This window comes from Taurulus bubalis (assembly GCF_910589615.1).
Source record: "Taurulus bubalis genome assembly, chromosome: 3".
NCBI classification, from domain to species: Eukaryota; Metazoa; Chordata; class Actinopteri; order Perciformes; family Cottidae; genus Taurulus; species Taurulus bubalis.
In genome coordinates, this window is record NC_136591.1 from 21552038 (window position 1) to 21567109 (window position 15072).

Here is a 15072-nt window from a genome sequence, read left to right on the forward strand (position 1 = left end):
TTAATATGGTTTCATTGGCTTTTTTTTTTCCACAAGATTATTTAAAACTTTGTATTATTATTATTGTTATTACTATAATTTTCATTATTATTACTATCATTTTTATGATTGTCAATGTAATGTTGATATGAATAGTAGTAATGTAGTGAGTACAATGGTAATAATGAGGAAATGATCATGAGAATATGATAGTAATGATAATGTCAATAATTATAATTGCACATCATTTTATGTCAGCCTTTTTTTTTATTTTATATTGTTTGTTTTCATTTTAGATACAAGCACATCCCCGAAAAATATTCTCATTATTTATCCTGGAACATTTTTTTACATGTTTTTTATCCCTTTCGCCAACACAGCTGTGTGTGAAACAACGGCAGAAAAGAATAAACAGGCTCTGACCTGAAACCGAGGGTGGAATAAACTTCTTTGGATATTGCAATCTTATAAACAAAAAAATAAATAAATAATACACCAGAGTATTTGTGATCATGTTGTTAATAAAATGTTTATTGGCTGCAAGGATATGGTGAAGTATTTTTATTTTATTCTCTCCTTTTAATACAAAGTGCTTCCTGGTTGACAAAAAAAAGAAAAAGAAACGCACTAACTTTAAAAATGAATTCAAATAAAACTGTGAACAATGTCTTGGATTAATGAGGCTGTCTTGTTCCTTTTGTGTTTCTTCTGGTGCTATTTCGGTGCCTGTCTGGTGATGTTGTCCGACTCAATTTACACAGAAACATGTGCTTATTGAATAGCTGCCATACATTCCAGCTGGTGCAGCAGAGGAGTGTGAAACATCTGAGCAGTTTCAGTGCAACCTTATTGTGTCATGCAAGTGTTGCACATAATGAAGGATGCTGTTAAAAGTGTCCTGGAAATGTATTTATGCTCAATAGATTCAAAAGATAAGCCCAGATAATCAATTAATGTATTGATTTACTGGGTGTTCATGAAAGTATTTGTTATTAAATGGAATTAATAACAACAATTCATGAATTCAACCGTAGGAGTGTGGTGTGTTCCTGATTTTGAACTTTCTATTTTATTTTTTAATTTACACAACTTTTCATCTACATACAGTATTTGGTATGTTGAATAAAAAAAATGCAGCAATGGCAGAATGTGTCAGTTGAGGTCACAGAACTGATAATACAAGTTGGAAATCCTCATGAACTCTTTTCTTTAAAACTATTTTGCAGGTTTACAGTCGATATAAATCAATAAAATCAGGCAAGACTAAACAACTACTATTAATCAATCCATAGTGGTCATTTGTCCCCAAACAAATTTAAACTAAACAGATCAAAGGGCCACTGCACACCATGGGTTTGTGGTTTATGCAGGCAAAAGAGTTCCTTGTCCATCCAGGAATCTGAGTTTCTCATGATTGATTTAACAAAACAATCAAGCAAATTAAATAAGAAAGACAATCATATTGCTGCCTCTCCTGCTCCAGTAAAAAGCTATAGGCCCACCCCGGAGCATGCTGGTGCTGTACCTGCCTACTGATATAACCGCAAGTGTCCACAGTGTTACACAATTCATAAACAAACCCAAAAACTATACTAAACAACAACAATGATTTAACTAAATGAGTGACTATCAGAAGAAAACAACTATCTAAATATATGTAACCTAAATCAGCAAACATCTAGAATAATTAAACAATACTACGTGTGAATAAAATAACAAACTACAAACATGCCCTGTATTGACTTTAGTTATGTAATGTTCCTCCTAAATCATATGTATAAAAAAACAGCAGCACTGTTGACGAGTTATCGCTGGGTTCACCAACATCTCGCGATGTTTCAGTATCGGCGAGCATAGTGGCAACGAGAACGAGAACTAGCGTGGGACTGAGCGAAGAGAGTTGTTATCGAGGAAGAGGGAGAACAGACAGCGGCAGGAGCAGAGCCGGGGGTGTGTGTGCGAGAGAGAGTGTGTGTGCTTGCGTGTGTTTGTGAGGTCCCCAAAATTAGGAGCACAACACGGCGTGAATGAAAGAGGCAAGCTGGCGGACTTCAATATGGCATCCGGTGACACGCTGTACATCGAGACAGACGGCTCGGATATGCCGGCCGAGATCGTGGAGCTTCACGAGATAGAGGTGGAAACGATACCCGTGGAGACCATCGAGACCACGGTGGTCGGTGGGGACGACGACGACGAAGACGAAGACGACGACGACGACGACGATGAAGACGACGACGACGACGATGAAGACGACGACGACAGGGAGCCCATGATCGCGCTCCAGCCGCTGGTCACGGACGACCCCAACTCGATCCACCACCACCACCACCACCATCACCACCACCAGGAGGTGATCCTGGTCCAGACCCGGGAAGAGGTGGTCGGCGGGGATGACTCTGACATGCACACTGACGGCGGGAGCGGGTTCGAGGACCAGATCCTCATCCCGGTGCCGGCTCCCGGGGTGGAGGACGAGTACATAGAACAGACTCTGGTGACCGTGGCGGGGAAAAGCTCCGTGGGTCGGATGAGACGCGCGGGCGGCACCGGGGGCAAAAAAGCGGGCAAAAAGAGCTATTTGAGCGGCTCGGAGGCCGGCGGGAGGAAATGGGAACAGAAGCAGGTGCAGATAAAGACACTGGAGGGGGAGTTTTCTGTTACAATGTGGGCATCGGGTAAGTAAACGTTATTAGCCGTGACACGCGGCCTCGTTGCAGGGCGTTGTCCTGCTGCACCAGACTAGTTCCTGGAGCGGTGCGTCGCACTGCCGTGAACGGCGACGATTGACGCAAATTTTCGCTACAAAACACCACCGTGTCGTATGGAAATGTTTTTGTTTTGAAGGGAGGCCATGTTTTAAGTGTTGCTGGGCGCCGCCATATTCCCCGAGACTAGTAAGTATGGCGGCGGCCCCCGAAAAAATGGCGATAGTCGCGGCCAGGCAGAGATGGCGGCGGTGCGAGGGGGGGAGGGGAGACAGGGGGAGTCTACAGACAGCTGGTTTGAATATCTGCAGGCCGCAAATTGTGGCGCGCGCACGTGCGTACCCAACTACCGGGTGGTCTTGTACGTACGCGTGAAGGCTTTTAACTGTGGCGATAATTATCCGGTGGATCGTTTCAGCGGTTCGGCTCCGGTTTGTTCGCCGTGTAGCGGAGCCTCTGCGTTGGGCTGATTACTGCCTCCGCGCAGAGCGGCGGTACTGCGTGTAACGTGACACCGACCAGGTGCGACCAGGTGTTCACCCGTCAGTTTAGGAGGTTTTACAGGTTACGTTTCACAACCAGGTGTTGGGGGGAACTCTGGTTGTTGTATTGCTTTGTATTGTTTATAAAACAAAATGTTTTCGTGCTCGCTTGATTCACAACACATTAAATTAGGAATATGTATGTGCACAATTTATGTTATTTTCCGTACTACATGTGTAATTACTTTTAGCAAGGTAATATTAGCATTGTTTACAGTAGTAACATTTTGTACGTCTATACGGTATAATTTGCAAAGTAAAAACGTGCAAAAAATTCTCTGGAGTGAGCGTTGGATTAGACTGGATATTTGTCGTTTTTATCCAACGTTAATCATAATCCGAACAGTTTAATGCGAAGTACGTTACACAACCAAGGAATTTGACTTGGTGACCGGTGCATAACAAAAAACAACCCAGTGCAATAACATGAGACACTATTTAAACCGTGACTCCTGGTGTAACTACAGAGCTGCTGCAGGTGTGTTTTCCCTCCCTCAGGCTTGTTGCTAGGGAACACCGTTGTGTTATCGGTTCAGTCTCTGTAATGTATTCCTAGATGACAATAAAGACATTGACCATGAGTCGGTGGTGGAGGAGCAGATCGTCGGGGAGAACTCCCCTCCGGACTACTCGGAGTACATGACGGGGAAGAAGCTGCCCCCTGGTGGCATCCCAGGGATCGACCTGTCAGACCCCAAACAGCTGGCCGAGTTCGCCAGGTGAGTGTGTGTGTTGGGGTCTCTGCGTCCCTCGTTATCAAATATAAACACACCAGAAATGATAGTAGTAGTGTAAGGCTCTTAACACAATTATCAGATATTCTGATTGGAGTCCATCGTGCAGAAAATAAATAAATATAGCATGTCATACTCTAGTACAAACATGAATGAGGGAATGGATCAAATAAAAGTGCAAAGTTGGAGGCATTTTTGTGTGTCTGTAGATTGTATGTATTTCATGTTAAAGCAAACGCTTTGAGTAAGCTGTGTGTATAGTATTTATTAAGGAGAATACCATTGTTAGTGGGCTGAAGTGTGTGTGTCAGTGTGTGTGTGTCAGTGTGTGTGTGTCTGTGTCAGTGTGTGTCTGTGTCAGTGTGTGTCATTGCTTGTTATTCGTTCCAGTTTTGTTGTCATTTAATCGAGCAGCCTGTGAAATGTCAGCCGCATGTATAGCAGGCTTGTTATAGGAAGAGACCAGAGAATGTTTATAGTGAGTGGGCATTATGAAATAATTTACCATAATAACTGTATAGTCTTCCCTGTGTGCGTCACCTTTCTGTCAACATGTTTACATCTCGAATTGAAATGTTATATGAGGATGTTTCAACTGTCGCTCATACTGGCTATTGATTAACTAAAACAAATCAACATTCAAACTGGACTGGAAGATAACACGAGCTCTTGTGTAAAAGAAGGAAATACTTTGCAACATTTGTTTGTTTGTTTAAAATCCAGAACGTGCCCTTTTTTCTTTCCAAATCAGGATGAAGCCCAGGAAAGTCAAAGAGGACGATGCTCCTCGGACAATAGCTTGCCCCCATAAAGTGAGTCTAATGATGTCGTCCCCGAATGATCCTTCCTGCCACAAGAAAAATAGTTCCTGATGGGTTTAAGAGACATTGTTGCTTCTTTGCTTTCTGGGTACTTGAACATTCCTGTAAAGGTTATTTAAGAGTGAAGAAAGCACTCGAGTGTATTGATTTTCATGTACTTACAAGAGCAATCAAACCTTATCTGAACTCTACATGTTTAGCTAATGTAATGGAGTATTCACTGTGTGAGCAGTCTGCCATTTGAATGGGAAGTGGTTCACAATGCACTTCAATTTCAGGGGAGAATAGACGTGAATCCACTTCTTTTCAGGATTAAACAAAACAACTCTTTTGATGCACCGCTTTTCAAATCTGCTACAAATTAACCCATCCTTTATTTACTCATTTAACGCTGTGCTGCACTTCCTTTTTGTTCTCCAGGGCTGCACAAAGATGTTCAGGGATAACTCGGCCATGAGGAAGCATCTCCACACCCACGGGCCCCGCGTGCACGTCTGCGCCGAGTGTGGCAAGGCGTTCGTCGAGAGCTCCAAACTCAAACGTCACCAACTCGTTCACACAGGGGAGAAACCCTTCCAGGTCGGCATATGGACTAACTTTATACCCCCCCCCCCCCCCCCCCCCCCCCCCACCACACACACAGATTCACTTGCACTATTTTTACATTTTAAGCACATAAGCCCATCACAGTTTGAATATCAATTTAAGCAAAGGAGAATAGGATCATAAGTGATGCCACCCATCAAGTACCAGAGGTGTGAATCTTCACTGGCCTCACGATGCGATTACGATTCACAACACTTAATCACATCTATATGTGTTGCATCCTCAACTTCCTGTATTAATGCACATAAATGAATATAAACAGTCGGATAAATCTCAACTCTCTTTTTGATTGAGAAATTGCTTTAAAAATCATACTATGGTACAAAAAGCTGCATCTTTTCAATGCCAGTATCGGTGTTAGCCACCTCAGTAAATAAACATTACAATAAGCTGAAATGAAGCTAAGTAGAAGTACATGAAATGAAACCAAACTTCCAATACGGAGTCGGTGTGGCTTGATGCATTTCATAAAATGGAAGCGTCTCCGCTCCGTGACGTGCGCGAATGATGGACTTCAAAAACACTTGGTGAGGATTGGTCGTAACTTTCTATGACTCCTGACATATTTCAATTTCAATGTTTTCCCTGGTCATTTTTAACATGAGTTTTTGCTTCTCCTGTCAAACTTTTGTTTTGCAATGATAACGTTGACAGAAGCCTCCGCAGTGTTCTTATTCAAATAGCTTATCCATATTAGTCGTAAACCGTCGGTTTTGCCGACTGGAACGCCAACCGTGACTCGTAAAGTTTACACCTGATGAAGCTAACGTTAGCTCCATGAGTTGTTTGAACACATCTGACACATAGCTTTTAATATTTGGGAAAAACTTCGACACAGCGGGGGGAAACTACACTGTGATGGTGCTTTTTTTTTATTACATTTTTTTATGCATAACCTGTAAAACCCAAAGTAGTTTGTTTATTATCCAAAGTGTGGTTGCTAGTGTAGGTCTAGTCGGAGAGTTAGCTAAACATTTTAAACATTTGCAGCTTCCAGAAGAGCAGCTAAACACGCTGTTCAAGTCTGTTCCTTACGCTTTTTCTCTTGTGTTTTAGTTTTTTAGGAAGGTAAAAAAAATAAACTCCAAACTCTTGAAATGCAAAGTGTCGTTCTCCTGACTCTGCTTCCTCATGTTGGGGAAATCCAAAGATTGACAGGCCCTCTGTTGCTCATCTGTGATTGGACAATCGGCGCTTAGGCGGAGGTGTAACAAATAGTCAAATTAAGCCCTTAAATTGGATGTCACACACTGTATGATCAGCGTAAAGACTGACTCTCTCCCCCCGCTCTTCTCATTTCTTTTAGTGTACCTTCGAAGGCTGCGGGAAGCGGTTCTCTCTGGACTTCAACCTGCGCACACACGTGCGGATCCACACCGGAGACCGGCCCTACGTCTGCCCGTTTGACGGCTGCAATAAGAAGTTTGCGCAGTCGACCAACCTTAAGTCTCACATTCTCACACACGCCAAAGCCAAAAATAACCAATGAGAGCCCCGTCCACCAGCATCGAGACACAAAGACAAAATGAAGAAGAAGAAAAAAAGCATCCCAGTGTCACACCTGAAACCGGAATGAAAAGCTTGAGACTTATTGATTTATATGGAAAAATCTGACATATTTAAAAGACTTAAAAACACTGAAATTCAGCTAGTTCTCCTGCGTCCCCTTTCTTCTGCCGTCACATTGGATGAGGAACACAGTGACTATTCCCCAAAGCTTCGGCCAACACAGTCCCCCGGTTCTCCAGTGGCACTCAGCTGCCAGAAGATGGAACTCATGGACAAACATCAGAGACCTATTTTTACCAGAGCGAGCAGAGAAGCAGCAGCCGATTAGTATTTTTTATTTCCGCACATAGCTTTTATTTTCACACAAGCGTGCATATTGTACACTTGTCTCAGGCTATGTTTAGTAAAAATTGTGATTCATTTTTTTCCCTCTCATGCATTATGAGATCATACCGCTGATGCAAAAAGACCCGTTTCACACGTATGAGAAGTTTAAAAACAGCTGTATGTTTGCATTTCCATACCCTCTTTGGTTGTATTTTTCTCTAACCACAAAATAACCGTGTATACTTGTATTGTATGGCTGTATTGAAATTACGTAGACATAGATAGAGGTGTGATTTAAAGTGTTAACCAATTAAACTTTTAGTCATGAGTTGCTTTCTATTTTCTATGAACTGTCTTTACACAGATGAATGAGTAAAATGATGTTACTCAGCGAGTCTCGGTTAAATTATCCGGAGCGTACATTGAATCGACTGCGAGACCATCACTTATTTTTGTTTTGTTAGAATGTAATGTACAGACGTCAACCATTAACTTCCTTTTGTCGATATTTACACACATGTATCTCAACTGCCCACAATAAAATCGCTCATTCCAACCCTGTTCAAATATACCAAAGCTTTTATTAAGTGCATCTTCTTGATTGATTTGTTATCCGTCTTTATCGGTGGTGACCCAATGTATTTTTCACCCTGCTTGTTATTATCGTACACCGTCTAAAATAAATGTGTTGGCATGTTTTTAATTCAGTATTAGGTTTATCATTTAACTAATTAAGAAAAGATTTAGAGCTGAAAACAATGTTGATTAAAAATAATTATTTGATGAAAGTTAATCAGCAAATCTTTTTGAGAATACATTTATTTCCCTCAGAAATATGTTACTCGTTGTTTAGCAGATTATAATTCTGCATTCAATTAGAAGATCTTATTATTTTTATGGATTATTATGCCCAGTATATAAAGCAGTTAACGTTATCTCCCCCTCCAGGTCAACTACAACATTAAAGGACTGCTGACAATGCGTCAGTGCTAATTATCCCATAATTTAGTAATTTAACAGACGGGGGACATTCTGCTCAATGAGGACTTTTATTTGTAATACTTGTTAAACATGCACTTTTACTGCCAGTGTGTTTTCTTCTTTTATGTTGCTTGTATTGGAGAGTTTTCATAGTTTTGTTATAAGTAATGATCCGATCAATAGATGTCATGGTGCGTCTTTGTTCTTAAAGACCAGTAACACTAATATCCACATCACACGTAGGCTACAGTCTAAAAACTAGAAACAATGCATTATCACTATATTCAAGGGCTAACAATGACGATTAATCTGACTAATCATTTTCTCAAATAATCAATTATTTGATCTCTGAATAGTCACAATGTCCATCACAAGCGAGCATCCTTTTAATCGTGTTGTGTTTGTCCATTCGATGTTCTGAAATCAGTCAATGTTTCTTTTTTTGTTGTTGCTTAAATATAACTTCAGCTTCACAAAATTGCCCCGTCGTCTCAGTTCTTGTGATTAGTAAACACACCACATGCGTGTAAAAAGTGTTTTTGATATAGCTATATATATATATATATATATATATATATATATATATATATATATATGTATATATATATATATATATATATATATATATATATAAATAAAGCCCCTTCATTGATGTTTTAACTCAGGATAACTGACTTTCTCTAAGCTGCATCAGCTCGGTGGGATTTCCTTCCTTCCTTCTCCGGTCTACACTTGCAGTTTTTGAGTTTCCACATAAATCCATTCCCTTTTCTGCTCCGCCAGCAGGATTAGCACAACTGTCGACCTCAGCGTCCTGCTAAGATCCTGCTCTTTGGCCTAATCCTGGTCCTCCTACTGCAGACTCCAGACCAGTTCCTACTGCCCCCTTCTGGTACTAACCAGCAGTGCCCGGGTGGCGGTGCTATCCATGGTGCTGATCCCAAAGGGGTGGATACAGCAATGTCACCAAGCCTCTCTCTTTGTGTGTGTGTGTGTGTGTGTGTGTGTGTGTGTGTGTGTGTGTGTGTGTGTGTGTGTGTGTGTGTGTGTGTGAGAGGTTTATGTTTGAAGAATTCTCTCTTGAGTCCCTGCTTGCTGTCTGTCACGTTAATGATCCAAGAGGAAAAACAAAAGGGAGCTGTGTTGCTTTGTGTTTTCGGTGAGGAAATACATTGATTTAGCTTTTAAGATGTGCTGCTTGAGATTCAGAAGCAAGAGCTATTTTCCTCTACCTGAGACCAACTCAGTCAACGTATATGTAAAGGTTGATTCAGGCACGATTCCACTTGAGAGTCTCTGTCTTTTCTTTTTTATATACTAAGGGAGCATTTATCCCTGGGATTGGTTGTTTTGATTGACAAAGGCATGGGAGAGTAAATGCGCTACTTGTTATGCAGCTGAAGTCTGTCAAGCCTCCAACACCTGCTCTCTTTCAGATGCTTATTTCATTATGGCTTCCCTCTCCCAGGAGTCAAGGCACTTGTGTTTTTTTTTTTTTGGCATCCTGTTTTTATTTCTGTGCTACATGTTTACCAAGATGTTATTCCCTTTTTCTCTTTCTCTCTCTCTCTGCTTCGGTAAAATCAGAGCTTATTTGCAGCCGAAAGTGTGTTCGCACCTACAATCTCAACGCCTGGATTTCCTTTCATTAGGTTGTGTGTGTGTGTCTCTCTCTCTCTCTCTCTCTCTCTCTCTCTCTCTCTCTCTCTCTCTCTCTCTATCTCTCAAGCAAACAACGGCAACAGCATAGCGGGCGGCCTCGGCAGTGAGATACCCACAGTTCCAAAACCCCTTCATCTGTGAGTGGAGACTAAATCAGGAAATCCTCACAGATCAACCCTCAGCCCTCATGTGCTTTATAATTTATTTTACATTTCTTAATAACACCTCTGTCGAGGACTTTTCTCTCACGTGTGCTCTGCTGCCAAAAGCTGGATTTCATATTTGATGTAAATACATCTGGAGGCACACGACCACCCGGGCAAACATTAAAATGCATAAACTATCTTTATAGACAGAGTAAACTCCATTCTGCGAATATGAATACTTTGTAGATTCCTCTACATCCTTGGTTACATATAGCGAAAGCCCGTCTATTACGTTCAACTCCTCCATCGCTCCATCAAACGGACAATTTGATGCCAAGGCATGCAGAACGATAGAACTCAATTATTTCGTTAAGTTAAGTTAAATCTGTTCGAGACCCGTTTAAATCTCTTGAAGTGCCTGCTTTTTTTTGTTTTGCAGTGGGCACAGCGAGAGATGCTATTTCCAAGCAGAAAATATGTTGCCAAGGTAACAGAGGAGAGAGTGAGAGTATGTGAGAGAGAGAGAGAGAGAGAGAGAGAGGCTGAGATACACCCTGAATACCAGGACGTAGAGCACAGCGCTCCACCCTGTCAGCATCACTACAGCCGACTCTCAGCACCGTGTTCAACATCCGTTGCACATCTTTAGGCCGACTTTGAACGCTTTAAATGTCAAGACAGTCGGGTTTTTATTTGTGTCTTTATTTGTCAAGGTGTCACAGCCGAGAACAACATAGGTTTTAATTTATCTCTCTGCATCCCAGCCTCTTTTTCACCTCTGTTCTCCTTATCAGTGCTCTCTCTCTCTCTCTCTCTCTCTCTCTCTCTCTCTCTCTCTCTCGGTCTCTACCTATATATAGACTGCCTTTCCTTCTTTCCTCCGCTACAGTTTCTCAAACTCCATCTATCCATACCGGTCTCCTCTCTCAACTTCTCTATCTCTCTGTCAAATTCGCTTTGTTGGAACGGCTCTAATTAACTGCACTGCTGCCAAAGTGAGTTGCACACGGTGTACAATCTAAGTGTGATGGTTCAGAATGGAAATAAATACAACAAATGTTCTGCACATTACAATATTCTATAAAATAAACTCATTAATGGATTCATTATTAAGGTAATTTATCATGCAAAAAAGAAAAATGCTGGTACTTTGCTCCATTTGTCTGTTTTATATAATTATAAATAATATATAGAAATATCTTTAATATTTGGGGCATTTTTAAAAATCTTCTTATTCATGCATAACAATGGTATTATGTGATATATAATATTTTAGCAGTCAAAGGGGCCGTTTTACTGCCGAACAAGTACTATTCCATTTCATACACAAGTACATTGCTCTGCTTGTATTTGTGTATTAGTATCATTTCAAATGCAAGACTTTTTCTTGTAACAGAGTACTTCTACATTGTTGTATTTCTATTTTAAACTAAGTAAAGGGTTTAAATACTTCCTTCCCCATTATCAACAGGTTAATCACCAATGAAAATAATCATCAGTTGCAGCCCTAAAATATCGTAGATTATAATAATGAGAGAGCTTTGAAGTCTGAGAGCGTGTCGGGTTCTTGGAAGCTGAGTTTTAATTTGGTAAAGAGCTGTTTCTGCGTTTATACAGGCTGCAGTGAAGCTCCTCTTGCTCCTCAGTCCCTATATCTCAACATACTATCATACTATTTAGTATGCCAGAAAAAAATAGATTTGGTATGTCCAAATACTTAGTTGGTCGAATATGCCACAATTACCCAGACATCCTGATTGCATTTCAGTGTGCAAGCCAGCATGTTGTTCTGGCTACTAAATTAACTTCATAAAAGAAGTGGACGTAGTCACAGTGACGTCGCCCATTGGTTTGTCAACAACCTTTTTTAAGTTCTCCATTTTGGCTGTCGCCATCTTGGTTTTCTTCGCAACCAGAAGTGACACAAGAGGGTGGAGCTAAGTCCAAACTTAATATGACTATATTACTTTAAATGGACCATCATTTACTAAATGAACATCATCCTGTATTGAAGAAGATTTGAAACTAGCGATTGAGAAATAAGTCAAGAGATAAGTAATTTTCTGCAGAGGATCGCAGATCAGAATAGCCAGAAAAGCATGCTAGCTTGCATACAACAAAATGTGACCGGATGCATCAGGACATCTTTGTATTTTTGTCATATTGCATTTGACATGCTACGTATTAGGACATACTAAACGCACAGGCATTGTCGGTCTCTTCTGCATTGCCAAATTTGTCTGTATCCACCAGTCTCAATGGCCAACATGTGATCACTCACTTTGCATTTAAGTATTTAGGTCTATTCAGTGCTAAATAAACAGCTGGTGTACTGTTTGGTCCAGATTGTTTGAGGGTTGCACTGCCCTGTCTCTCACGATAGTCTCCACCTGTCTTTCTCTCCCTCCCACCTCTGTCCCCCATCTGCTACCAGACGTCAATCACAAATCGACCTTTATTTGATTAATGCCTCATTTTGGGATCCTCGTCACGTCCCCGCTTCGTCGGACGCGGTCACTAAAGGTGAACTCTCTTCAAAAGAGCGTAGCCGTTGCATCTACATTTCAAATCACTGACCGTAGAGATGTGACTGGCCTGCAGGTTCAGCACTGCAAAACGTGGTCACAGTCAGATCAAGAGACCTTTAAAGCTTTGTTTATGAAGAGCTACCTGACATTATCAATTTTACCCGCAGTGGCTGACAACTGATCAAACAGTAGCTGTGGGGACCACGGCACCGTTACTCCCTGTCCATATGCCCCCGTATATGTTAGCGTGTGCGCTTTGTGTGCCCAATTAGCTGAAATTCAAGTTAAATGTGGCACCGTGGTTTGATATCTCAACTCAGCTAGCACCCTCAGATGAGATCACAGTGAACAATAAATAAGATTAGCACAGAGAAACAGTCGATTCATGATCCTGATGTGAGCTGGTTATAAAATCCCTGAAGACATGCAGATTTCTCTCTCTCTCTCTCTCTCTCTCTCTCTCTCTCTCTCTCTCTCTCTCTCTCTCTGTATAAAAATGATCCAGCAGTGGGCAACTGAAGTGCTCATGCAGGCAGTAAGATGCAATGGTTTGGAGCACTTCTGCGATGGGTGAGCAAGATAACGTGGCCCACGACCTCCCGACGGCCTCCTGTCCTCCATTACCAGAAGCCTGAAGCGATAACAAGATTAGCATAAGCACTTTTAGTAAGTCACAGTGAATGGGAGCCTTAAAGAGGCTTAAACTACCCCCCCTCCCTCTTCACCAGCAGCTGATAGATAGTTGGGAGCTGACTGACACGTTTGCTTGCTGCACTATTCTCTTAGAGATCTCAGACGCCGGCAAATCAATGGGAGATCCATCATTGGGGGCCGCTCGGTGTACAGACGAAGCAAATCACTTCTATAAGCGATAGCAGCTATCAGGCAAATGGGCATAGAATGGTTCCTAATGGTGCCTGGTATGTCTGGTGTAAACTGCAGCCAGCCTCTTTGTCGTCCATCACCCTGGAGCATATGTAACTGAAGGAGGGGAGGCGGCATGGAGAGGAGAGGAAAAGAAGGAAGCATCTGTTCATTTCAGTATGGAAACCCCTTAAGAGAGCGACGATAATCTGGGTTCAAGTCAAACCAAATCTGGCGTCTGTGATGCTGAGTCACTTAGTGAGTGTCACTCAGTGGAATTCACTCAGTCAGCTCCCCTTGTTGTGTGACCTTCACTCATCCGACTCGTTCTAATGGGATTTCGAGAAGGAGAAAAAAAAGGCTCGCTCGTTTCCTGTCTCGGCTTTGTCAAAAATCCTGTTGGTAATTGAAGCACAGTTGACTCAAAGGCTGAGATCATAAAAAAATAATGACTCCTTCTCTAAACTCCTGAAATCTGAAGTCAGTTGCAGGTAAACACTGGTCAAGAGGGGAGCGAGGTTGTTTTTCGTGGGAGGAGCCATTCAACATCATAGCGGGACACTGGCCAGAATTAGTTGTCGGCTTTAATCACGGCTTTTTGACGAGACATATACAGTTATTGCTGAGTAAACAAGTAAGTCTTTAGTTTAGATTTGACCATTTCAATTATCTCCCCCTTTGCCTAGACTGCTGTTTTCCCAGAAACAGTAATCATATTCACTATTAATGAGCCATGATGTTCATCCTGGACCCATTTACTCTTCTCAATAATGCATACTCTTTGGAATTGCCTGTGCATATTTTACACTGTGCCACCGCCCCTTCTGCGTTCTCCCCCCTCGAGAGGGATATCAGTGGTGTTTTGGTTTATCTCGCCCCAGGCTCCCTCTACATGTACTCCCAGGGATAATGCTTGCCAGGGGAACAATGTCTCATGCATGTCTCTGACTAAGACTGCCTGCTGCGCGATGATAATGAAACACCGAGCTGCAGCGTGGAGAGCAAAAGGTGCTAACACACTTGTTGAAGGACCTTGGTCCTCTTAGATAAAGCCTTTGTCTCACTCCTCTCTGAACTGTGATTTTAATAGGCTCTTCGGTTGGTTGAAATAGGCCCAACAATCTCTTTAAATAAGACAATTGACCACAAATTGCACACATCAATGCCCCAATGTGATTTTCCCCACATCATGATTGTCATTAAAAGCAGGCAATAGTGCCATCGGAGGCCATGTTGGTTCAAGTGCTCTGTAAAGGGACTCGTCCTGTCAGAGCCAAGCGTAACTCACGCAAAGGAATGAAAAGCCCATTAGCGGTGACAGCATAAAATGGATTTAATCAGCGGAACAGTGAGGCCACTATTGAAGGGGGGTAATCAAAATGCTTCTGACGGTCAGTCTGACCCCGGTGGCATTTGAGCAGCATATCGAATCAGCACAGACTGATGAGGGCTCGGCCGGTCTGTTTGTAGAAGGCAGGTCAGCCTCGCAGAGAGATTGGCAGGTTCAGCTCTCAAGTGGGCCAATGCTGGGGGAGGGAGAGGGTGGAGGGGTGGAGGGGGTTGTTTCTCAGGAGCAGAGGAGTGAGTCAGCATGATGTGAGACAGAAGACCAGAGAGAGTAGGGGATCAGGTGGTGTTGAGTGGAGGAGGACGACTAGACGAAAG

At 42.1% G+C, this 15072-nt stretch overlaps 1 protein-coding gene across 1 annotated transcript; it reads left to right on the forward strand.

Moving 5' to 3' along the window:
- The first annotated feature begins 1937 nt into the window (after nt 1-1937).
- On the forward strand, nt 1938-8308 carry yy1b (YY1 transcription factor b). Its single transcript, XM_079215559.1, has 5 exons — nt 1938-2657; nt 3798-3948; nt 4715-4775; nt 5205-5363; nt 6697-8308. The coding sequence occupies exons 1-5, from the start codon at nt 2036-2038 to the stop codon at nt 6877-6879; spliced, it is 1176 nt and encodes a 391-aa protein (XP_079071685.1). The 5' UTR covers nt 1938-2035; the 3' UTR covers nt 6880-8308.
- The last annotated feature ends 6764 nt before the right edge of the window (nt 8309-15072 follow it).

Bases quoted from the DNA above. Each gene is read 5' to 3' on its own strand.
- yy1b (XM_079215559.1), top strand. From the start codon at position 2,036: ATGGCATCCGGTGACACGCTGTACATCGAGACAGACGGCTCGGATATG. The intron at 2,658-3,797 runs GTAAGTAAACGT...ATGACAATAAAG, and splicing joins TGTTACAATGTGGGCATCGG to ACATTGACCATGAGTCGGTG. The intron at 4,776-5,204 runs GTGAGTCTAATG...TTTGTTCTCCAG, and splicing joins CAATAGCTTGCCCCCATAAA to GGCTGCACAAAGATGTTCAG.